Source organism: Lipotes vexillifer, unplaced genomic scaffold (genome assembly GCF_000442215.2).
Source record: "Lipotes vexillifer unplaced genomic scaffold, Lipotes_vexillifer_v1.1 scaffold1718, whole genome shotgun sequence".
Lineage (NCBI taxonomy): Eukaryota > Metazoa > Chordata > Mammalia > Artiodactyla > Lipotidae > Lipotes > Lipotes vexillifer.
Genome location: NW_006783672.1, coordinates 315 through 23,210, shown reverse-complemented (window position 1 = coordinate 23,210; position 22,896 = coordinate 315). Strand labels below are relative to the sequence as shown.

The following is a 22,896-nucleotide window of genomic DNA, read 5'->3' as shown; positions in this document are numbered from 1 at the left end:
GGGCACAGGCGGGGCCGCTCCCACCCAGCCCTGCCGGCCCCGCCTGCGTCAGCGGGGCAGGAGGCCCCTCTAGCCCTGCGCTTCCTGCGGCGGCGGCACTGCTGTCCCGGCCCTGTGGCCTGAGGCCGCCGGCCGCGTGGCTGGGCGGGCTGTGCGCATCCGAGGGGGACGTGGCGGCTGCGCCGGCTGACTCTGCCGCCCCCCCAAGAGGAGCTGCTGATCGAGCGGGTGTCGCACGCGGGCATGATCAACCCGGAGGACCGCTGGAAGAGCCTGCATTTCAGCGGCCACGTGGCACAGCTGGAGCTGAAGGTCCGCGTGCGCTGCGGCGAGAACTACTATAGCGCCGCCTGCAACAAGTTCTGCCGGCCCCGCAGCGACTTCTTCGGCCACTACACCTGCGACCAGTACGGCAACAAGGCCTGCATGGACGGCTGGATGGGCAAGGAGTGCAAGGAGGGTGAGCGGGCTGTGCGGGCTGCCACCCGGAGGCCCCCCACCCCGACCCCGTGCCTGCCCCATGCCTGTGGGGCCCATGCATGGCTGGCAGCAGCGGCGCCTCTCTGATCTCTCCCTTTGCAGCTGTGTGTAAGCAAGGATGTAACCTGCTCCACGGGGGATGCTCCGTGCCTGGGGAGTGCAGGTGAGTGCCAGGCGCCCGCCCCTTCTTTGCTCCCCAGGCACACTTGCTCCCTCAGCAGGATTTGGCTGAGCGCCTGCTGTGTACACGGTGCTGGGGAGCTGGGTGTTGGGGCCGCAGTGAGTGGGGACACGGGCCCTGCTCCCACGCAGCTTATAATCGGCACAGGGACGCACGTGGCCTCAGAGCCTGGGCGTGCCCGACAGTGATAGCCCCACGAGGACAGGGGGCGGGGGCCTGGGGAGGGGGCGCGGCCAGGGCCGTTTCACATAAGTTGGTTGGGACGGTCTTACACGAGGGGCAGAGGCCGGGAGGCAGAGAGCCGCCCGAGGGCAGGTGTCTGCAGCACAGGAGGTGCAGAGGGCACAGCGGCTTGTGCTTGTGGGTGGAGGACAGGGAGGGTGGTGAGTGTGGGGGGGGACCTAGAAAAGAGGGGGGGCTGCTGCAGGGTTTGGAGCTGAGCGAGGTGGGATGGAAGGACCAGAGCAGCTGCTGTGTGGGAGGGGCCAGGCTGGGGAGGGGGTGTGTGATGGTGACGGTCCAGTGGGAGGTGGAAGGGTGGGCAGGTCCTGCAGACGTCCTGGAGTGGAAGCGGGGGGGATCGGGGAGGACCCCAAGCCTTCTATACCCTGTGCCACTGGACACAGGGATGGGCTCAGGCGCAGCAGGCAGGGGTGAGAGCAGCAGGTGCCCCGCCCTGCCCTGCCCTGAGTTTGTGGGGAGAGGCCTGGCCCGAGACACGGATGGGCCCCTGGGGCACACGGGCAGTGCTGACAGCCGCCGGGGGGCAGCTGGAGAGGAGAGGTCTAGGAGCCGGTCCCCGCCTCCTGCTGGTGACAGTGTACAGTGAGCTGGCAGAGGCCACCGGGCAGTGACACAGGGTTGGCCGGGGGTCAGAGGGAACCAGAGAGCGAGGGGTTCCTGCAGCCTTATGCAGACAGTGGAGGCCATCGGAGACCTTGATTGGGGGGAAGGTAGAGTTGCCGGCTCGGGCAGGCTCGGGCAGGGTCCGGCGGCTGTGGGAAGGGAGGAGTAGCCCTGCCAGGTAGTGAGCGGAGAAGCGGGGGTTGGGACAGCTGGAGGGGCGGGGCCGGGCTTCGGAGCCGGGAGGGCTTAGAGCAGGGCTCTCTAGGGTGTGTGAGCAAGGGTGGGCGCCGGGGGTGCGTGAGGATGGCCCGGGAGCTGGGCCTGGGGGACCAGGTGGGCGCTCAGGGGCGAGCCCCTGGGAGGGGCCTGCACGTTGGCAGAGATGAGCAGGTGCAGTGAGTGAGGCCTGTGCCCCAGCCTTGGGTCTCACTCGTCCCAGGACCCCTTCTGGAGGGCGGGTTTGCTCCCAGGTGTGTTTTTCAGATAAGGGCGCTAAGCAGAGAAATTTAGTAACTCCCCCGTTGAGTTTGGACAGGGAGGGCAGTGTTTGGGATCCGGGGGCCGGGACGGGAGTGTGAGCCTCTGCTCGTACTGTGGTGGCTTTGGCCTGGGAAGTGGCATGTGGAGCAGACCCGCCAGTCCCAGGGCAGGGAGGCGGGCAGGCTGCCCAGGGATAGGCGGGGGGCTAGGGCTGCACCCACTTGGTCACTCACTCTGCCAGGTTTCAGACAAGTTGAGTGGATCTCCAAGTGGCGTGGGGAGCACAGTGCTGGTGAGAGGGCACCTGGGGGCCTGGCCCAGGGTGGGTTCATGTCTTGAGGGACAGGCACCTCCAGGAACCAGATCCTGGGTGGGAGACTGGGTGCAGCATCGCTCTCTGCCCTGGGCAGGGCCCTCCCCTGAAGCGCTGCCCTGTGACCTGTGTGGTGGGCATGAGCCCTGGGACTCCGGGCAGACGGGTCCCCACCTGGGTCATGAGCACAATGGGGCCGGGCCGCGCTAGCGGCTCTGGGTGGCCGGTGACGGAGCAGCCGGGTGGGAGGAGGGTGGGAGAGGCCCGCCCTCCGCTGCAGTGTGGGCTGTGCAGGAAGGCACGGAGGGGGCGGGGGTGCGGCGCTGGACGCTCGGGACAGAGGCTCTAGGTGAGCCCTAGCCGCCTCTCTCCCTGGCCTGTGGGTGAGGCCCAGCTGCCGCCCGTGGCTCAGGGCTCAGGTTTCAGCGCAGGACAAACCCCCACCGGATGCCGCGGAGATGGCCGTGCCTTCCTGCCGTCTCCTCCCTGGGCTTCTGGGGCCAGGAAAGCTGGGGTAGGGGGAGCGTGGAGAGGGCTGCCCCACCCAGGGCCGAGAGCACGCCCGAGGGACCCTCGTGCTCCCTGGCAGGGGTCCCCCGGAGGGAGGGTGGTGGATGGGGGCGTGTGGCCCAGGCCGGCACACACACCGCACGCCCCCCGCCCCCCGGGTACGGGGGGCTGGAGGAGCCCCTTCTCACCGGCCTTGGTTTCCCTGTCCTGCACTGGCTGAGCTGGCCAGTGTCCCTGCTGGGTGCCGTGGGCCACGGGGGCGGCCTGGGAAGGGCCGTGGCTCTTTCCTTTTCCAAAAATAAATCCACGTGGTGGGTGATGGCACGGACGTCACTCCGTCCTGCAGGACGAAGTTCTAGGGAGGGTCCCCTGGGGGTCACGTCCAGGGCCTGAAAGGCAGCCCGCCGGGCCCTGGGGCGTCCAGCACAGGGTGCTGGTCTCTCTCCCCCGAGAGCAGTGCCCCCGGCTGGCTGAGCTCCGGGCCCTCGCTGATGGCCTGGGCGTCTTTCTGCCCCTCCTCCTGAAGGACTTCCCACAGAGGACGTTGGCCCACAGCTCAGGCAGGGCCAGGCTTCAGGGTCATGGCCTTGGAGCCAAGAGGCCTTTTGAGGCCGTTTGCCAGGGAGCGGGTGACTCCTCTAGCTCAAGAGCTGCCATGAATCTGGCTTCTCTCAGGGCTGGACTGGGGCAGCCTGTGGGCCTCAGTGTCCCCATCTGTGAGATGTGCCCATGGTTGGGTCTTGTGGAGAGAGAAGTTACTGCCCTTGAGTCCCAGGTGAGGTCACGTGCTGCGCCCAAGGTTACCGGCTGGGGCCAGGCCAGGAGTCCTCTCCTGATGCCCCACTGGCCTGCCCAGGCCTGGCAGCACCTGGCCCTCTCATTCCTGGGGTCCCGGCAGCGCCTTCCTTTCCTGGCGCTTGCTCTCGGGGCCCTGCTTGGGGTGAGTCCCAAAATAGCTCCGGGAGGAGTGACTGGACAGCTGCGGCCAACCGTGCGAGGCCAGCGGCCGGGAGTGCCCGTGACGGTGCGGGCTGGCCGGCGGGACCATAACCCCCACCTGGCCCGGGGCCCGTTCCAGTTCAAAGGCTGAGGCTGCCGGCCCTGGGTGGCCCATGTGACTCTGCGCCCGTGTCCCCAAGCCACCCTGGGAGCGGCCAAAGCTCCCGGGGTCCGCTGTTACACACGTGGCCTCACGGCCCTCGGCTTTCCCCAGGTGCAGCTATGGCTGGCAGGGGAGATTCTGTGACGAGTGCGTCCCGTACCCGGGCTGCGTGCACGGCAGCTGTGTGGAGCCCTGGCAGTGCAGCTGCGAGACCAACTGGGGTGGCCTGCTCTGCAACAAAGGTGCGCCTGGTGGGCGAGGGGCGGGTGGCGAGGCCCCAGGTAGGCGCCTCGGGGAGGTAGGGAGCGAGGGGCTCGGTCTGCTCCCTGAGCGCCCACCCCTGCCCCCAGACCTGAACTACTGCGGCAGCCACCACCCCTGTACCAATGGGGGCACGTGCATCAACGCGGAGCCTGACCAGTACCGCTGTGCCTGCCCCGACGGCTACTCGGGCAAGAACTGCGAGCGGGGTACGTCAGGGCCGGGAGCTGGCTGGGCCCACCTCTCTGGCCTTTTGTGTGGCAGGCACCCCCCGCCCCCCGCTCCCACCTCGGGGCCTTGGGGGCTTGGGGAGGAAGGAGGGGGCCTGGGCCGCCACACCCACTTCCTGTGGTTCTCAACACAGCTGAGCACGCCTGCGCCTCGAACCCGTGTGCCAACGGGGGCTCTTGCCACGAGGTGCCCTCAGGCTTCGAGTGCCACTGCCCATCCGGCTGGAGCGGGCCCACCTGTGCGCTTGGTGAGTGCCCACTCTAGTGTCTCTGGGGCACTCAGCCTGGCATCTGAGGGGTCTGGAGGGTGGGGGTGGAGTGGCTGCGTCCATGTGGGTGGCAGTGGTCAGGGGAGGGGTGACAGAAAGAGCCAGGTCCGTGTCCCTCCTTCCCTCCCCACACCTCTTCCTCTGATCCTCTGCAGACATTGACGAGTGCACCTCCAACCCGTGTGCGGCAGGGGGCACCTGCGTAGACCAGGTGGACGGCTTCGAGTGCATCTGTCCCGAGCAGTGGGGGGGAGCCACCTGCCAGCTGGGTAAGGGGCCCGCGGGCCGTGTGTGTGCATGGGCTGTGCACTGGGCATGCGCTGCTGCTGCGGGTGCCAGGGCAGGTGGGGCCTGGGCCCCATCGCTGCCCTTGTCTCGTTCACAGACGCCAATGAGTGTGAAGGGAAGCCGTGCCTTAATGCTTTTTCTTGCAAAAACCTGATTGGTGGCTATTACTGTGATTGCATCCCGGGCTGGAAGGGCATCAACTGCCACATCAGTCAGTACGGGTGGGTGGGCCGCAGGTGGGCAGGGCTGGGGGAGAGGGAGGACCCAGCCGTGACCCGTGCCTCTGCCCGCAGACGTCAACGACTGTGGGGGCCAGTGTCAGCACGGCGGCACCTGCAAGGTGAGGGCCGGTCCGTGCCATGCGCGCACGTGGCGGGAGCGTTGGGGGGAGCCGCCTGCGGGGGCAGCTGCGGGAGGTTCACCCCCCCCACTCCCCCCACTCCCCCCAGGACCTGGTGAACGGCTACCAGTGCGTGTGCCCACGGGGCTTCGGGGGCCGGCACTGTGAGCGCCAGCTGGACGAATGTGCCAGCAGCCCCTGCCACGTCGGCCTCTGCGAGGACCTGGTGGACGGTTTCCGCTGCCACTGCCCCCAGGGCTTCTCGGGGCCGCTCTGCGAGGTGAGGCCTGCGTGTGCTGCCTGCCTCCCCCCTCCTCCAGCCGCTGCCCGGGTGGCCCGTCCGAGTGGCCAAGAGGGGCCACAGTGGGTGTCGGCCCTGCAGAGAGTCTGGGCTGCCTTTCTGGGCAGGGACAGAGGAGGGTCGCAGGGTCACTGCTTGTCATGATGAGCCCCTCCTGGTGGGGTGGGCCGGGAGCCCTGGCAGGTCAGCCGGCTGCCCCAAGCCCTGTCTGTCTGATTCCCACTGTGGCTGGAGAGCAGGCGGCTTTGATGGGGTGGAGCACGTGGGCCCCTGAAAGAGGGGCCCTAGGGTGGGGTGGGGGTGCCACACGCGGGTCTGAGGAGAGGCTCGCGCATCCACCGCCCTCTGACCTGCCCTGGCCGTTGAAGGGGAGAGTAGTGGGGCTGCGGGCGTGCAAGGGGCGGGTCTCCTGGCCAGCAGGCTTCCTGGGGCCCAGGATAGAGGTCTTGTCTAGCGCCGTGGAGCCTGGTGGTGATGCTTCTGGGAAGGACCCACGGACAGGGCTCAGGGCAGCCCTGGTGGCTGGGGAGGGGGGCCGATAGCTGGCCTTCCTGCCAGTAGGAGGGGCGAAGGCCGGATGCAGCGGAAGAGGGCTGCCCTGGAGGCGAGGGTGGTGGGAGGGGCCTGGCCAGGCTGGGTTGGGCGGTCCTCCAGGCTGTGGCTGCAGAGGCCTGGCTGTCTAGTCCAGGTGGGGCCTGGACCTTAGGGTTCCTTGTATGGACGCCAGCGAGGCCTGGCTCATCATTCAGCGCCAACAGTAGGGCCTGGGCTCTCACGGGTGCCCCCCGCCCCCCAGGTGGACATTGACTTCTGCCAGCCGAGCCCCTGCCAGAACGGGGCCCGCTGCTATAACCTGGAGGGCGACTACTACTGTGCGTGCCCCGAAGACATGGGTGGCAAGAACTGCTCTGAGCCCCGGGAGCTGTGCCCTGGTGGGGCTTGCAGAGGTGGGTGCAGTGTGGGCGGCGCCTGAAGAGGTGGGGTGGGGTGAGAGGTGGGTGGGGTCTGCAGAGGTGGGGCTGACCCCTCCCATCTCTGTGGCAGTGGTCGATGGCTGCGGGTTCGAGGCGGGGACCAGGGTGGCCCGCGTAGCCCCCTCCGGCGTGTGTGGCCCCCATGGACACTGCGTCAGCCAGCCCGGAGGCAACTTTTCCTGTGTCTGTGACAGCGGCTTCACAGGCACCTACTGCCACGAGAGTGAGTCGCTGTGGACCGGGGGCCGGGAGCGGGCCGGGAGGCGGCCGGGAGGCGGCCGGGAGGCGGCCGGGAGGGGGCCGGGAGGCCTGGGGCCTGGCTCACGCCCGCCTCCTGCAGACATCGACGACTGTCTGGGCCAGCCGTGCCGCAACGGGGGCACCTGCATCGACGAGGTGGACGCCTTCCGCTGCTTCTGCCCCAGCGGCTGGGAGGGCGAGCTCTGCGACACCAGTGAGTGGGCCGCGCTGCCCCTTCCTCGGGCCCCACGTGGCCTGTCACCGGGCACCTCAGCCTCAGCGGCCCTGGGGGGGTCCCCAGCTCCACGTGGCGAGCTGGTGACCAGAAGCGGGGTGTGTGTGTGAGTGTGGCGGAGGGGCACACGCTTGCCCTCCCCACGCCCTCTGTCTCTCCCTGGCCCAGCTCCGGCGCCTCCTTCCCGCCCGGGGAAGCCCTCCCTGAGCGCCGGTGACCCCCCGCTGACCGGCGTCCTCACCCCCAGATCCCAACGACTGCCTTCCCGATCCCTGCCACAGCCGCGGCCGTTGCTACGACCTGGTCAATGACTTCTACTGCGCATGTGACGATGGTTGGAAGGGCAAGACCTGCCACTCGCGTGAGTGCCCGCGAGCCCCTGCTGCGCTGGGGGCTGCCCACCGGGAGGCCGCCCACTGCTCCGGGTACCCCCTGAGCGGCCGTGTGCCCGCAGGTGAGTTCCAGTGTGATGCCTACACCTGCAGCAACGGTGGCACGTGCTATGACAGTGGCGATACCTTCCGCTGCGCCTGCCCCCCGGGCTGGAAGGGCAGCACCTGCACGGTCGGTGAGGCACCCCGAGGGCACGTTGGCCCTGCCTGCCCCTTGCCCCTGGGTTGGAGGCGCAGGTGGAAGCCCCCCGCCGCCACCCTCTCCTCTGCCCCTGCAGCCAAGAACAGCAGCTGCCTGCCCAGCCCCTGCGTGAATGGGGGCACCTGTGTGGGCAGCGGGGACTCCTTCTCCTGCATCTGCCGGGACGGCTGGGAGGGCCGCACCTGCACACACAGTGAGCCCGTGGGCGTGGGGGGCCCACTCTTGTCTCCCACAGCTTCCGGGTCCTGTTCTCTCTCAAACCTGCCTCCCAGACCTGCCCCTTGCACTTGGCCACCAAAGTCCGGTTGAACCCCAAGATCTGCCGTGCCACCTCCAACACCCCCCGAGCCCCGCAGCCCAGCCCCCTCCACTGTGTTCTGCCCTCTGTCCGTCTCCCGCCAGCCACTCGCCCTGTGGCCTGGGCGTCCTGCCCGCGCACCCCACCCTCCTAGGCCAGCCCCCCCCCTCCAGGACGGGCTCTCCTGCCAGAGCGGCCCTGGCCCCCCAGCCTCCAGCCTGGTCACGGTGGGCTGGCTGGGGAGCTCGGTATCCTCCCGCTCTGCATGCCTGGGGTGCCCCAGGCTCGGCACGGGTGGGTGCCAGGCGGGGGGATGCCGTGCCTACTGTCCTCTTTTTTCCGCAAACACAGATACCAACGACTGCAATCCCCTGCCTTGGTGAGTGGCAGCCCCTGAGGCGGGCTGGCCGGGGAGCTCGGCCTGCCCCAGGCCCCCTGACACCCGCCCTCTCCCCTGCAGCTACAACGGCGGTGTCTGCGTGGACGGCGTCAACTGGTTCCGCTGCGAGTGTGCACCGGGCTTCGCGGGCCCTGACTGCCGCATCAGTGAGGGGCTGGGGGGCACTGGGCGGGCAGTGCTGTGGGACCCCAGCCTGGGGAGCTGCTCCCACCTCACCTTGAGCCGCAGTTTCCTTTGCCTGTGCCCCGCCATCCGGCAAGGGGCAGACCCTAGTTTGGGTTGAGGTCTTGGTACCCGCAGGCCGCCCCCCTCGGCCCGTCCCAGAGGCAGATGGGGGTGGTGCTTAAGCCTCGGGCTGGTGACAGTGACGGCGCCAGGCCCAGCCCAGAGGGCCCCCCAGGGCAACCCGAGGCCCCAGCTGGCCGGGGGCTGCTCCTCCCACTTGCCAGGGCCTCCCGTGCTGCCCGATGAGCCACCGCTTTCCCCGCAGACATTGACGAGTGCCAGTCCTCACCCTGCGCCTACGGGGCCACGTGTGTGGATGAGATCAACGGCTACCGCTGCAGTTGCCCTCCTGGCCGGGCTGGCCCGCGGTGCCAGGAGGGTAGGTGGGGGGACGTCGTGGGCCAGGGCTGTGCCTGGGGCGGGCAGGGCGAGACCCGGCCGTCACGGCTGCTCCCACCTCTCTTCCCTGCAGTGACTGTGTTCGGGAGGTCCTGCTGGTCCCAGGGAGTGCCCTTCCCTCACGGGGGCTCCTGGGTGGAGGACTGTAACAGCTGCCGCTGCCTGGACGGCCGCCGGGCTTGCAGCAAGGTACAGGGGGCTCCTGCCCCAGAGCCTCTCCAGCCGGCCCTGCCTTGCCTCCCTGCACTGCCCTGCTGGGTGTCCAGTGCCCTGGGGTCCCCATCATTCATCCGTGACCCTGTCGCTCACCCTGTGAGGGTGCTGAGGGAGGGGGACGGGTGATCCGGGCTCCAGAAGACCTGGGCCTGCTCTGTCCTGCCCTGCCCTGCTCTGGTGGGATCCTTCTGGTGCCACGTTCAACCTGGGAGCACTGGGGGTAGGGTGGGCCGCCCCGCCGGCCCACCCCCCCCCCCCACCCCCTGCCCCCCCCCCGCCCGGGGCCTGCCATACCACTGGGGACCCCCAGCCTTAGATCCAGACCCACGCGACCAGCACACTGAGGGCGCCAAGGATTCAACAGCACCTGCTGCACGGCTCTGGCCCGCCCCAACCTGCCCCCCCCCGCCCCGCCCTGCCCTGCCCTGGGACTCGCTGACTCGACCGTGTCTTTCCCCCCAACTCGATGTGGTGCCGGTGTGTTTGCGGGTCCTATCTGCGTGTGCCCAGGTGTGGTGCGGCCGGAAGCCCTGCCTGCTGGCTGGCCGGCCTGACGCCCTGAGCACCCAGTGCCCACCTGGGCAGCGGTGCCAGGAGAAGGCCCCAGGCCAGTGCCTGCAGCCGCCCTGCATGGCCTGGGGGGAGTGTGGCGCGGAGGAGCCCTCGCTGCCCAGCACCCCTTGCCGGCCGCGCTCCGGCCACCTGGACAACAACTGCGCCCGCCTCACCCTGCACTTCAGCCGCGACCAGGTGCCCCAGGTGAGCGGCGCCGTCCACCGGGCACCGTGAAGGGCTGCAGAGCCCCGGCGCCGCATCCTTCCTCCAGGGGCCACCGAGATGGCCCGAGACCCCTGCTGGCTGCCTGGAGCCTGTGGGGTCAGGGAGGCTAGGGAGCCTGACCAAGTGCGGTCAGGTGAGGTGAAGTGTTGGTCCCAGGGGAGTGGCCAGGAGTGGCCAGCCTGGGCCGAGGTGCCTGTTCCTCAAGTTGTCCCAGGGACCTGGGCTGAAGGTGGCTTTCCAGGGAGGCTGGGGCAGCCCACAGCTCCGCGGGCACTTCTCGCTCAGGCCGCATCCCTGTCCTTACGTCTTTCTGGCCTGAGCACCGGGTGAGACCCCACCCAGCCCTGACCATGGTGGTGGTCTGTGTCGTGGGTGAGGGGGCACAGGACCGCTGTGGGAGCCAGTACCCCACCACTCCCTCCACATCCCTGCTCTGCTCCCTCAGACTGTAAGCCGTGTCCCACCACCTGCCCGAGGTGCCAGCTGGGGGTGAACACCCTCAGATTCTCGGTCCCCGGGCCGTGCTCATGTGCAGCCCGTCTTTGCTCAGGGCACCACTGTGGGCGCCGTCTGCTCAGGGATCCGCGCTCTACCAGCCACGCGGGCGGTGGCCCGGGACCGCCTGCTCGTGCTGCTCTGTGACCGGCCGTCCTCGGAGGCCAGCGCAGTGGAGGTGGCTATGGTGGGTACTGGCAGGCGGGGTGGGCACCCTCGTTCAGCGCCCCCTTCTCCAGGGCCCCCCTCTGCACGTGTGCCTGGTGGGGACTGGGGCAGAGGGTCCAGGCCAGGCTGGCTCCCAGGTACTTGGGGACACGGGGTGACCACAGACCCGGGAGTCCACTCCGGCACAGTTGCGTGGCATAGGGATGTGGCCACTCCCTGTGCCCTTGCTGGAGGCCAGTGGAGCCGGGGCGGGCCTGCAGGAGAGGCACTGTCAGCCTGGCGAGGGAGGGAGGAGGGGCCGGGCAGGGCGCATGTGCAGCTCCGCGGGGCCAGCGCGTACAGCTGGGACTCTGGGCAGGGGTCCCCAGAACTGTGGGAGGCACCGGGTGACAGCAGGAGTCGGGGTACAGAGGCAGCACCCAGAGAGGGAGGGAGAGTGGTCGGGGGCCGGGGTGGACAGCGACGGGGTATAGCTGGAGGATCCCTTGAGGGCAGGGTAGGGGGTGTGACGAAGCTCCTTAGCCCTGGGCCGCAGGGTGGGGAGCCCTCAGGTGGGACCCTGACTCGAGATCATGGGGGTCAGCTGTGGCCTGGGTGCAGCGCTAAGGCCAGGGCCTGCCCGACTGGACGGGGTGGGCGGGATTGTGGGTGGAAGCCTCATTTTCCTGTCGCCTCGGCTGCACCCGCTCTCCTACCTCACCTGTGCTGTGTTCTTTGGCGTCTGTGGCAGCAGGGGTGCCCGTGGTATCAGGCCGCCTTGGGATGTGTGGTCAGGGCCTGGCCACCTGCCCGGGCCCTCGGCTGAGTGGGTGTCCTTGGGGCCCTGCTCGGGGGCGCAGGTGGGTACCCGATGTAAATGGGCACCATGGGGTCTGGGGAGGCTGTGGCTGGGGGCGTGCGGGGAGAGACAAGGGGGAAGGGGCAGAACAGCTTCTCGGGGTGCTGGCTGGGTGCAGCAGGGCCGCATGGTGCCGGCAGGGCTCGGGGGAGCCCCGGCATCGGGGGCCAGTGCTGGGTTTGTAGCACTCTCTGGACTCCAGGCGTGGCTGTCTGGGGCTGGGAGCCTATCCGCAGGGACAGCCGTCCTAGCCCCAGGTGCAGGGGATCCAGACCAGGAAAGTGCAGACCAGGCCTCACCCACCTCCCCGTGAACTGCCCAGCGTGGGGCGACCCCCCGCCCTTCGATGAGCCTCCCTCCAGGAAGCCTTGGGGCCGCAGGTTCCCAAGCCCCTCACTCTGCTCCAGCACGGCCCTGCTCGTGGGACCACAGCCACCCCTCATCCCTCCTTGCCGCTGATCGAGAGCCGCTGGCCTGGACGGGAACCTCAGTGTGCCCTGGGGCTGCACACGGGGCCAGGCACGCTGTCCCACTGGGGGTGGAGGTCCCAGGCCTCCGGACGCGGGCGCGCTGCCCCTCAGCTCTGTCCTCTGCCTCAGTCCTTCAGCCCGGCACGCCGCGACCTGCCGGACAGCAGCCTGATCCAGAGTGCAGCTCGTGCCATCGTGGCGGCCATCACCCGACAGGGGAACAGCTCGCTGCTGCTGGCTGTCACCGAGGTCAAGGTGGAGACGGTCGTCGTGGGCAGCTCCTCCACAGGTGAGAAGGAGGAAAGGGGCCGCCTCTCGCCCCCCGGGCCGTGGGAATCTTTCGGGCACGTGGGGCTTGGAGGGGAGGGCCTGCGAATTGTCCTGGCCCTGCCGGGGGGCCATGCAATCCAATCCACAAAACGCTGCAACTGCTCTGCACCTGCCAGCGAAGGGCCCCCAGCCCCCCACGCACCCCTCCCCAGCCCCGATCCTGGGACCCTCCCCACCACCGGGAGCCAGAGGACCCTCGCCCGACGGTCCCCTCGCGGCGCCCCCGCCCCAGGTCTGCTGGTGTCGGTGCTGTGCGGCGTGTTCAGCATGCTGTGTCTGGTGTGCGTGGCTGTCTGCATGTGGTGGACCCGCAAGCGCAGGAAAGAGCGAGAGAGGAGCCGGCTGCCGCGGGAGGAGGGCGCCAACAACCAGTGGGCCCCGCTCAACCCCATCCGCAACCCCATCGAGCGGCCGGGCGGCCCCAAGGATGTGCTGTTCCCTTGCAAGAACTTCACGCCAGCCCTGCGCAGGGTGGGTGAGGCACTGCCCGGACCGGCGGGCAGCGGGGAGGGTGAGGAGCCCAGCCGCGGCGAGGACGACGCTCCGGAGGCCGAGAAGTTCCTCTCACGCAAGTTCACCAAAGACCCCGGCTGCTCGCCGGGGAGGCTGGCCCGCTGGGCCTCAGGCCCTAAGGTGGACAACCGCGCCGTTGGGAGACTCGGCGCCACGTGCCGTGCCGTCCGGGAGTAGGGCTGCGGCCGCCAGCTGGGCCGGGACCCAGGGCCCCTCGCCGGGTGCCATGCCACCCGCCGGACCACAGGAGGCCGAGGCCGTGTGCATAGTTCCTTTATTTTGTGTAAAAAAAAAAAAACACCAAAAACGAAAAACAGATGTTTATTTTCTATGTTTCTTTAAGCTTGTATAAATTATTGGGTAACTGTCAGGCGGAAAACAACGCAGTATTCTCGGGTAGTTGCTATTTTTGTAACGTTTCTGTGTGTCGCACTCGCCGTGTGGCAGGAAAAAGCAAGAATGTCTGTGTTCTCACCAAATCGTTGAGCGTTTGTTCCCAGAGGTGGTGCACTGTTTACAGAATCTTCCTTTATTCCTCACTTGGGGTTCTCAGTGGCTCCAGGCCAAAGAGCCAGTGGGACCCATGGCTGTCAGTGGGACCACCCAAGGCTGACAGCGGGACCTGTGGCTCTCAGTGGGACCTGTGATGTTCGGCGTGGCCCATGGCTGTTGGTGGCACCTGCGGTTGCAGTGGGGCTTGAGGTCATTGGTGGGGCCCGTGGCGGTCGGCGTGGCCTGAGGCCCGTGGGCAGACCCTCGCCAGCTCGCCAGTCCGTCCGCCCCAGTCTGCCGTCCTCGCTCGCTCCTGCCCAGAGCACTCGCTCCAGAGATCTCTCAACTGTGCTTTCAGAAGTGCCCTTCCTGACTGCTCTGTTCTCCCCGGGACGGTGGCAGTATTGAAGCTTGTGACAAGTGCCTTCACACAGACTCTCCCCTCGCAACTGTCAACGTTTGCCGTGGGCACCAGGCCACTGCCCACTTGCTGGCCCCGGCCGCCCCTCCTCGTGAAAGTGCATTTTTGTAAATATGTACATATTAAATGAATCACTCTGTATATTTGATTTAATAACTTAAATGTTTTGTTCTCCCTTGTTCTTTGGGTGCTGTTCCTTTGTTACTTAGAGTCTGGGCAGGAGGGGGGCGTCCACGGCGCAGAGCCAGGCGCGGGGGCGCGGGTGTGGGCTGTGTGTGAGCAGTGGGAGTGTCCTGCTGCCCCAGGGCCCCTGTGGGCGGGGAACACGTTCGCATCCGTGTGGTTGACACAAGCTTTCCTGGAAATGAGGCGAGGGAGGCGCTTTGCATCCGCTCCGTACTGAAAACAGGTGAGCAGAGCTTTGTAAATTGTGTCAAGTCGCTTAGCAATGAAGAGCTCTCAAGGTTTCAAGGAATTAGGTCAAAACTTGAGAGCATGAGACGCTGCGCCGTGAGTGGCTCTTGGCTCCCGTGGGTTGGGCAAATTGGGACTCAGCGTGGTGGCCTCGGGGCGGCCGTTGAAGGCCCTGGCACCTGTCAGTTTGTGCACAGGTCGCCGAGAAGACCAGGTGGTCGCTAACCAAGTCACGGTTTACGCCAGCCTCGTGCACGTGTGGAGCTCACGCTGCCACAGCCGGTCAGCCAGAAAGATCCTGAGCTTCCCGTTTCCTTTTAAGCCATGTTTACCTAACTTGGGCCCCCAGGTGCCTGGGGGAAACAAATGCCGGTAACCTTTGTCCTGGAACTGTCTACGCCTCGTGATTTTCCAAAGTCAGTGAACAGACCACAGTCCAGACCCAGCACGAAGGGAACCCCAGCACCAGGGGCAACAGCAGTCAGAACCCTGCCAGGCTGCAGGTGCCCATCGGATGCTCGGACCCAGAGTATGAAATGTGTTTGCTGGGGCTACCCTGGTGTCCAGTGGCTAAGACTCCATGCTCCCAATGCAGGGGGCCCGGGTTCTATCCCTGGTCAGAGAACTAGGTCCCGCATGCTGCAACTAAAGACCCCATGCCCCAACCAAGACCTGGTGCAGCCAAATAAATAAATGTTAAAAAAACAAAAACAAAAAACAAGTGTTTGCTGGCGGTGCTCAAACAAGACAGCTGAGCAATGCCAACAGGCCGGATGGGAGCTGGAAAATAACCAAGTGGATTTGAAAAGAAAACGAGTGGAATTTCTAGAAATGACAAAGCGCCATCCCCTAAACTGAAAACTCAACAGTCACTGTGAGATGCTGCTGAAGAAAGAATTAGTGAAAAAGGGGTCAGAAGAAAGTGGTCCCGAGGCAGCCCAGAGGCAGAAGGTGGGAAGAGTGTAAGTGGCTGGTGTGGCTGGGGGGGCCCGTGGGGTGTCCTGAGGCGAGCGGAGCCTGGCGGGTGTGGCACGAGCAGAGAGGTGGCAGAGGCAGCAGCAGCTGGGCCGCTTGAGTCCCGTCCTCAGGACGTGTGCCGCGGGCGATGCCAGTGGGTCCCGCACATTCTGGGCAAGCCCCCGTGACCTCAAGGGGGTGGGTCTGGCCTGGGCCTGGGGGGGCTCACCGGACACTTCCTGCTTGGGGGGAGGCTGGCTGTCGCAGGCCACTGTGCACGCCACGCCCACGTGTGCACCTTCCTGTGCAGCCTGGCCCTCCCTCCCAGCCTGCCGCCAGCATCCTAAGCCCAGCTCAGGCCTGGCCTGGGTGACCCGGTGCCCGGCAGGGGTGGGGACAGGGCCATCCACGTGCCTCCGCAGGCCCAGCTCACACTGCCGGCCGCACTGGCACGTCCCATCCTCCGCCGTCTCCTGCTGCTGTGGCCCTGGCCGGTGGGGCTCGTTCTCACTTTCAGCACGGCGCCCTCCACCGCTCTTGGTGAGGCCACGAAGGGTGGGTGGGATCGCAGCCCCTCGGCCCCCAGGGCGCCGCTCACCCTGCCAGCCTCTGCCCTCTCTTAGGCTGGCTACACAGAGGCCGGCCCCTACGGCAAGGGTCAGGCACCTCTGTCCCACCCCTGCCAGCACCTTGTCTTCTGGGTGGGTAGGTGGGCAGCTGGCCCCCAGAGGGACAGCCACCCAATTAGGAAGTTCAGACAAAGGGAAGCGCCCTCGCGGGCGCCTGTGCTGTCCCCGAGGCTGCCCCGCGTCTCCCCGAGGCTGGTGCTGGCCTCCTGCGACTCCCCCGGCAGAGCAAGAAGCTGTGGCCAAGGGACAGCTGGCCCCCAGACTGAGGCTCCTCCGTTTGCCTCCGTGTGACGCAGCAGCGTCAAGCTGTGGCAGCTGGGAGTGGACGTGAAGTCCAGGAGCAGTGAGGGGTCCCCGGGGCCCCTCTGCAGCCGCCTTGCTCTGAGCACCTGAGGGCCTCCTCCCAGCGGCCCCACCTCTTCCCCTTCCTGGTCGATGGGTCTAGGGGAACCAGACTGGAGGGGCTGAGGGGGCCTCTTCACTGTCCTTGCGGCACGTGTCACCACAGTAGGGTCTGGACCTCCCCACAGCCTGGTGGACGGTGGGCTTTGGGGCAGCGCGAGGCTCAGGGGTGTAGGCCTCGGGCACCCGGGGCTCCCTGAGAGGACAGCCCTGCCAGGACCTTTGGTTTGCTCCCAGCTGGGGTCTGGGGAGGCTGAGTGGGCCCAGCAGGGTCTCCATGTCCCCCTCCTTTGCATCTATGACCCCAATACTGTCCAGTGGAGAGAGGATGCTGGTGGGGTCAGGGCAGCCATCGGGAAGGAGGGAGGTGGACTTCAGCCGCGCGCTGAGGCGCTGGCCTGGGGATGGGGTGGGTCCAGGCGGAGTCCGAGGCCTCAGGTGGGAGCCTGGCCGGGCTGTGCTGGGAGAGGTGCTGGAGACTGTGCTGGGAGCCGCCCCGGGCAGCAGGCACTCTCTCCACGGGCAGGGGACCCAGGCCAGGGAGCCTCGGCCTGCCCACTGGGTAAAGAGAGGCCAGTGCACAGTGGTCATCAGGGCACGTTCCACGGCACGGGCGGAGCGGCACCGGCGCACCCACCCGTGGCAACACTGGCTCCTTCAGGCTGGCGTTGGATCAGCCTCTCCCACCCCCTCATCCGCACGCGGTCAGAGCAGGGAGCAGTGCCGCGTCACTGCCAGGCCCGGACCGAGGGCCGTGTCACGGCCCAGCCTCCACTGCAGGCGTGGAGCAGCTCGGAGGCCAGGGTCGGGGCCTCTCGTTCCCGCCACCCCAGGGCTGTCTGCTGCTTCCTCAGTGCTCTGCCCCAGGGACCGCGCCAGCCGGCCCTGCTTGGCGATGGCTCTGACTGCTGAGTCTCCGAAGAAAACGGGTGCTGGGGAGCGGGGAGGAGATGCCACACTCGTCCCCAGGGCGGCCGGGCCCATCAACCCCTGCGGGCCGGGCTGGTGTTGGCCTCGTGGTGGCCTAGCTCCAGCTATCCTGGGACCCAGCCCGGCTTGCCCCTCCCTCATCAGACCCCAGACCCAGATCTTCCAAGGTGCTGGGTCGTCAGGGACCTGTGAGGGTCTCCAGCTGGGTGCCAGGGGCGTGGAGACCACTATACAAAAGGGAAACTGAGGCCTGAGAGGAAGGACCTGGCTGCAACAGTCTGTGGCCTCCCTGGCCCCGGCAGACTCTGGAAGCCCGCCATGGGGCCACGGAGGGCTCATCGGAACCCTGCTGACATGCGGCCAGGCTCAGGGCCAGCAATGAGGCCAGGGTGGCAGCTGGGCGGTGCCTGAGCATGAGAGCTGTGGCAAGGACGGCGCTGGCGATGCTCAGACAAGGTCAGGAAGGGGCTCTGAGTTGGGGCCGTGGGGGGCGGCTGTCTGCTCAGGTGGGAGAGACCACTCATCAAGCAGAGGTGCGCCACGTGGGGGTCCTCCAGAGACAGCCTCCCCGCCCCCACCCCCACACCTGCACCTGGGAGAAAAGCTCCCAGAGGCCCTGTGGCGGCCACACCTCACATCCCAGCCCTCCCTGCATCCTCCCAGGTCCCCATGGCGCTGGGGGCTGTTGCACCCTCCCCTCCACCTGTGGGTAGAGCTGCTGCGCCGTCCACTCCCACGGGCCCCCAGAACCAGACACAAAAATAGCCCTCGGGGGGCTCGGTATCTAGAGGGAGGCCCCGTCAGGATGCCCAGCACCTGCCCCGTGAGACAACGGCTGCAGGAGAAGCTGGCCACAGAGCTAATTATCAAAGCCAGAGACAGAGACAGAGGCAGAGACAGAGAGAAAGCATTGCAGGAGATCAAAGGATGGCTCGAAATGGCTCCGCAGCTAAAAACATGAGGTCCCAGCGAGAGAGTCAACAGCAGAATTGGAAGAACAGGTGGTCAGTGCTGAGACGCAAAGTAGTGCCTTGAAGATCACAAGGGAAAAGATGGAATTCTTGGGTACAGATTCAGGGGAGGTGACGTGAGTAACAGGAGCTCCAGGAAGAGAGAGGAGCAGACACAGCGTGAGAGCCCTGGCTCCAAGGGAAGGGCCCTTGCCCCAGGCCGCGCCTCAGCAGGCGCCAGGGAAGTTCTCTGGGAAGCCAAGGAGGCTCGCGTGGATCCAGGGAGATGAGCCCAGCCCACCAAAGAACAAGAGTCAGTCGGACTGTGCAGCAGGCAGCACTGCCGCCCCTGGCGTTTCCGGTACTTTCCCTCCCCAGGCAGGTGACATGCATGAGTGACCTGTCGCCCTGGTTCTCTGCGCTCCAACACCCCCCCAAGCGCCGTGGTGACTGGGACCCGCCACCAGTTGAGACCTGGGCGCCGAGCACGCCCGCAGCCGGCCTCAGTGGGAGCAAGAAGCCCACGTGTGTGTTAAGCCCCGAGACTGGGGGCTGCTGCTTCCAGCTGCACCTCCTCTCCCAGCCCGACATGCACAGGGCCCTGGACTTCCTGTCCGTGCAGGCACCCTCGCCTCACTGCACTTCGCAGACACTGCGTTTTTGCAAATTGAAGGTTTGTGGCACGTCTGTGTCGAGCAAGGCCATCAGCGCCATTCATCCAACAGCATTATTTTATTTCATTATTTTTTTACGTTTAATTAATTAATTTATTTTTGGCTGCGTTGGGTCTCATTGCTGCGCGTGGGCTTTCTCTAGTTGCGGCGAGCAGGGGCTACTCTTTCCTTGCGGTGTGTGGGCTTCTCGTTGCAGTGGCTTCTCTCGTTGTGGAGCATGGGGCTCTAGGCACGCAGGTTCAGTAGTTGCGGCACGTGGGCTCGGTAGTTGTGGCTTGTGGGCTCTAGAGCGCAGGCTCAGTACATCCAACAGCATTATTTTAAAATGAAGGTCTGTACGCTTTCTTTTTAGGCGTCATGCTGTTGCACACTTAACAGATGTCTGTACGCTTTCTTTTAGGCGTCATGCTGTTGCACACTTACCAGACGTCTGTACGCTTTCTTTTAGGCGTCATGCTGTTGCACACTTAACAAACTACAGTATAGTGTAAGCATGACTTCTATATGCACTGGGAGGGAAACCAAAATATTCACGTGACTCACTTTCTCGCAATATTTGCTTTATCAGGGTTGCCTGGACCTGAACTGCAACGTCTCCAGGGTCTGTCTGTGCTAGGATTGGTTATCTGCTGTTGCGTGAGAAGCTACGCCAAACGTAGTGGCTTAAAATGACAAACCTTTATCATCTCCCAGTTTCTGTGGGTCAGGCATCTGGGAGAGGCTTCCTGGGACAGTTCTGGCCCGGGGTCTCCCGAGGTCACGGCCAAAGTGTCGGCCAGGGCCGCGTCCTCTGAAGACTTGGCCGGAACCAGGGTCTCTGCCTCCAAGCTCCCTCACATGGCTCCTGGTGGGGCCTGAGCGCCTCACCCGGCGGCCCCCACAGCGTCCTCACAGGGGCGCTGGGGGCCGGGACCCGCAGGACAGGAGCTGCGAAGCTTGGCTGACCGACCTGCCAGTGCCGTTGCTGCACCAGCTCCACCTGGGCGTCCTGCCAACACCCGAGGGAGGAGGACCCGGAACATGTTTAAAAGCGCCACCGGCCGCCCCCCTGACCCGACCTGACACACGCACGGGGCACCAGACGTCCAGCGCCACCCCGGGCGCCCAGACCCCTGCAGGCTTCCGAGGGAGGGGGACCAGCACGGCGACCCCACTGCAGCCGGCGCGGGAGACACCTGGGGTCCGGGAGCCCCGAGAGTGCCTCGCGCCCCACACAGAGGAGGGAAGAGTCCAGAACAGAGAGCCAGGCCAGCCCCGGACGAGCAGATGCGGAGGATGCTGGACGGCTGTGTCCCTCCCGCACCTGTCACCCGATAGAGGGAAGGAGGGGAGGCTGCCCGGGCGTGGGGCGGGGCTCCCCGCCTAGCTGGACCCCGAGTCAGAGCAGTGGGCTCCCAGGCCCCACCTGGAGCACCAGGCTGGAGGGCGCCTCCCTCCCGAGGCCGAGGTGCAGGCTGCAGGCCTGGGGGCCGGGGGGCTGGAGAGACACCTGCCTTCCTTGCAGGGAGTCCTGGGGGCCGGTGGCTTTTCTCCTCCCCATCCCTCGGGGAGAGGAGTGGGGGTCGACCCGGGGTCTTGTGAGGAGAGATGGGGGCGCCTGGAGGAGGGAGCCCGCCCCTCGCCCTGGCTGGGGGCCTGCCCAGCTGCAGGAATCCTCGGTGTGGACGCCCGAGGTGGGGATATGAGAGGCTGTGGGGGACTTGACGAGTGTAGAGTGCACGAGGTACACTGCAGCCCGGCCGCTGCCCTCGGTGGTGGGGCGCAGGTGGGAGCAGCTGGGCGGCTGGAGAGGGGACAGGGCCCCGCGAGAGTGGCCACGCTGACGGCAACCAAGATAGAATTGGAAGCTGTCAGTCATTTCCCTTCAGCAATTTCAAGGCTCATTCCATGGTCTTCCTTGCATCATTTCTGTTGAAAAAGTCTGTTTTTTATCTGTTTTGTTGCACTTTGAAGTTAAGCTACAATTTTTTTCCTGGATGCTTTAAAAATTTTTAAATCTCTTTCTAGGATTCCAATTACATCCATGTTAGATTTTTGCTATGTCCTATATGCCTCTGTATTTTTACACATTTTTTTTCCCCTCCTTGTTTCCATCTGGGTATTTTCTACTTATGTAATTTCCATTTCACCAGTCCTCTCTTCTGCTGTGTGTAATCTGCTTTTAAAACCATCTATCCTGTTGCTCACGTTCCTCATACTATACTCTGCATTTTACTTCTTTTTTCCCCTCCTTGTTTCCATCTGGGTATTTTCTTCTTACGTAATTCCCATTTCACTAATCCTCTCTTCTGCTGTGTGTAATCTGCTTTTGAAACCATCTATTCTGTTGTTCATTTTAGCTATTTTATATTTCAGTTCTAGAATTTTCATGATTATTTTTCTTTAGATTTCAATTCTCTGATGAAATTCTCCATTTTTTAAAATTTATTTTCTTGAATATATTATTCACATTTTAAGGTTCATTCTAATCATTCCAATATTGGTGACCTATGGATTTATGTCTATCGTTTTCCTTGGCTTATGTGAAATCATTTCCCGGCACACCTGGTAATTTTGGAATAAATGATGATCATTGTAAAGAAAAACTGTGAGGCTCGGGAGATGTTTTTATTATTCAGAGAGAATTTAGTTTCCTTCTGTCAGTCACACAGGTGGGAGCGACCCATACCTTGATGCAATCAGGTGCTGATAGGATTCCAAGCTTTACTCCAGGCTTTGCAGGGTTCTCTGTCTTCCTGCTTTTCGGGCACCTTCTTTCAAAGGCAGTTGTCTCTGTGTCTGTCACCTTACCATACCTGATTAAAACACATCTCGGGTGCATTTGAGATGGGCTGGGACCTGGGACCCTTTGCCGCAGGCCTTGCACCTGGACACACCTCTCCTCCAGCAACGAAATACAAAGAAACTATAGGGACTGAAAATAAATGCGTGCACGCAAACAGCTGGGGCAAATTATGGACACCAAGACACAAAAAGACCAAAAAGCCCCGCTGATGCTTCTGAAGAGCCCAGAGCAAAAGCAGGGCCCCTGCGCATGCCTGCTGCACACAGCCCCGCCTAAGGGGTAGGCAAACTACCTGCAGCCTGACCCCTGGACACACTCCTATCCTCACCCGTTATAAGGAACCAGCTTGCCCTACCTCGGGGAACAAGCAAGGGAGCTTGATACTCCTCCCCCTCCGCTGCTGTAGCAGGGGCCCCAGTGAAGCCTTGCGAGAATTTCTTGTCTGGCCTCTGATCAATTTCTATCGACTAAGGAGGACAAGAACCCTGGTCCGTAACACATTAACAACACTTCCCCACCGTGCGGCGGTCAGCACAGGTGAGAGGACCGGGCTGGGCACGCAAGCTTCCATCACCGCACCTGAAAATCAGCAGCTCAGTGCCCGTGGGCGAGGTCTCCAAGTTTCTATCTCCTCGTCTGCATAGCAGAGGTGATGGCACCTCCATCCCAGCATTGGCGGGGGCAGAGCAGGGGAAATGGCGTATGTGCTACAGACTGCAGTGAGGATCGCAGACCACCCAGAACGCAGGCCCCTGTCTCTGTCTGTTCTGCCCACCCTCATCATGTGCCACTGAGGCGGGGAGGGGCAGTCCATCTTCCGCCACAGAAGCCATGGGCCGGCGCCCTCGTGTCCCACCTCCTGGGCCGAGGCACAGTGGGTCACAGGCTCCCGCCTCCACCAGGGGCGGGAGGGGTCCCTGGTGTAGCAGGCCACCTGCCCCACCTGCATCTCTCTGGTTCCTCCCGTGGACGGGGTGACGGGGGCCTGACCCCTTTCTACAGCTCCTTCCACGCCTGAATTCTGCGGCCGCCGGACAGCTCCTGAACTCCAGACATCTGGAATGTCCTCAGGTACAGTGAGCCTCCCTGGGAGGAGGGGTATGGCTGCGGCTGCTGCCTTTTGGGGACAGAGGCTTTCCTGGTTCCATCTGCTCAGAGAAGGTGCCTCCTTGATTGTCGGGAGGACCTTCACCTGGGGATGTGCTGAGATGGGCCAGGGAGAGCAACGGCCAGCAGCATACAGTTTAGCAAGGCTGGAATCACCCCATCCTCACCAGTGCAAGACGGTCATCAAGACCAAGGTATTAAGGACTGGACTTGGCACAAACGAAGAATCTAAGGACGTGTGGGTGCTACGCTCTCCGGCTCTGAGGCTGCCTACAGCCAAGGTGTCGCCTCCCCTGACTGTTTCTGGGGCCACACTGAGGGCCCCCTTCAGGTGCATGCTCCAGGTCCAGAGGATCTGA

The 22,896-nt window shown here is 64.9% G+C and overlaps 1 protein-coding gene across 1 annotated transcript in view; it reads left to right on the top strand.

Annotated features, from left to right (window-relative positions):
* The window catches only part of JAG2 (jagged canonical Notch ligand 2), a 22,588-nt gene extending 9,635 nt beyond the window's left edge, over positions 1-12,953 (top strand). The window contains exons 4-26 of the mRNA XM_007456371.1: positions 209-460; positions 583-643; positions 4,024-4,154; positions 4,263-4,382; positions 4,538-4,651; positions 4,828-4,941; positions 5,058-5,171; positions 5,254-5,300; positions 5,410-5,580; positions 6,398-6,548; positions 6,646-6,798; positions 6,916-7,029; positions 7,298-7,411; positions 7,505-7,618; positions 7,721-7,837; positions 8,294-8,321; positions 8,403-8,488; positions 8,833-8,946; positions 9,040-9,155; positions 9,693-9,941; positions 10,513-10,644; positions 12,063-12,222; positions 12,496-12,953. Coding sequence (XP_007456433.1) covers positions 209-460; positions 583-643; positions 4,024-4,154; positions 4,263-4,382; positions 4,538-4,651; positions 4,828-4,941; positions 5,058-5,171; positions 5,254-5,300; positions 5,410-5,580; positions 6,398-6,548; positions 6,646-6,798; positions 6,916-7,029; positions 7,298-7,411; positions 7,505-7,618; positions 7,721-7,837; positions 8,294-8,321; positions 8,403-8,488; positions 8,833-8,946; positions 9,040-9,155; positions 9,693-9,941; positions 10,513-10,644; positions 12,063-12,222; positions 12,496-12,953 — 3,230 coding nt within the window. The remainder of the gene's footprint in view (positions 1-208; positions 461-582; positions 644-4,023; positions 4,155-4,262; positions 4,383-4,537; positions 4,652-4,827; positions 4,942-5,057; positions 5,172-5,253; positions 5,301-5,409; positions 5,581-6,397; positions 6,549-6,645; positions 6,799-6,915; positions 7,030-7,297; positions 7,412-7,504; positions 7,619-7,720; positions 7,838-8,293; positions 8,322-8,402; positions 8,489-8,832; positions 8,947-9,039; positions 9,156-9,692; positions 9,942-10,512; positions 10,645-12,062; positions 12,223-12,495) is intronic.
* The last annotated feature ends 9,943 nt before the right edge of the window (positions 12,954-22,896 follow it).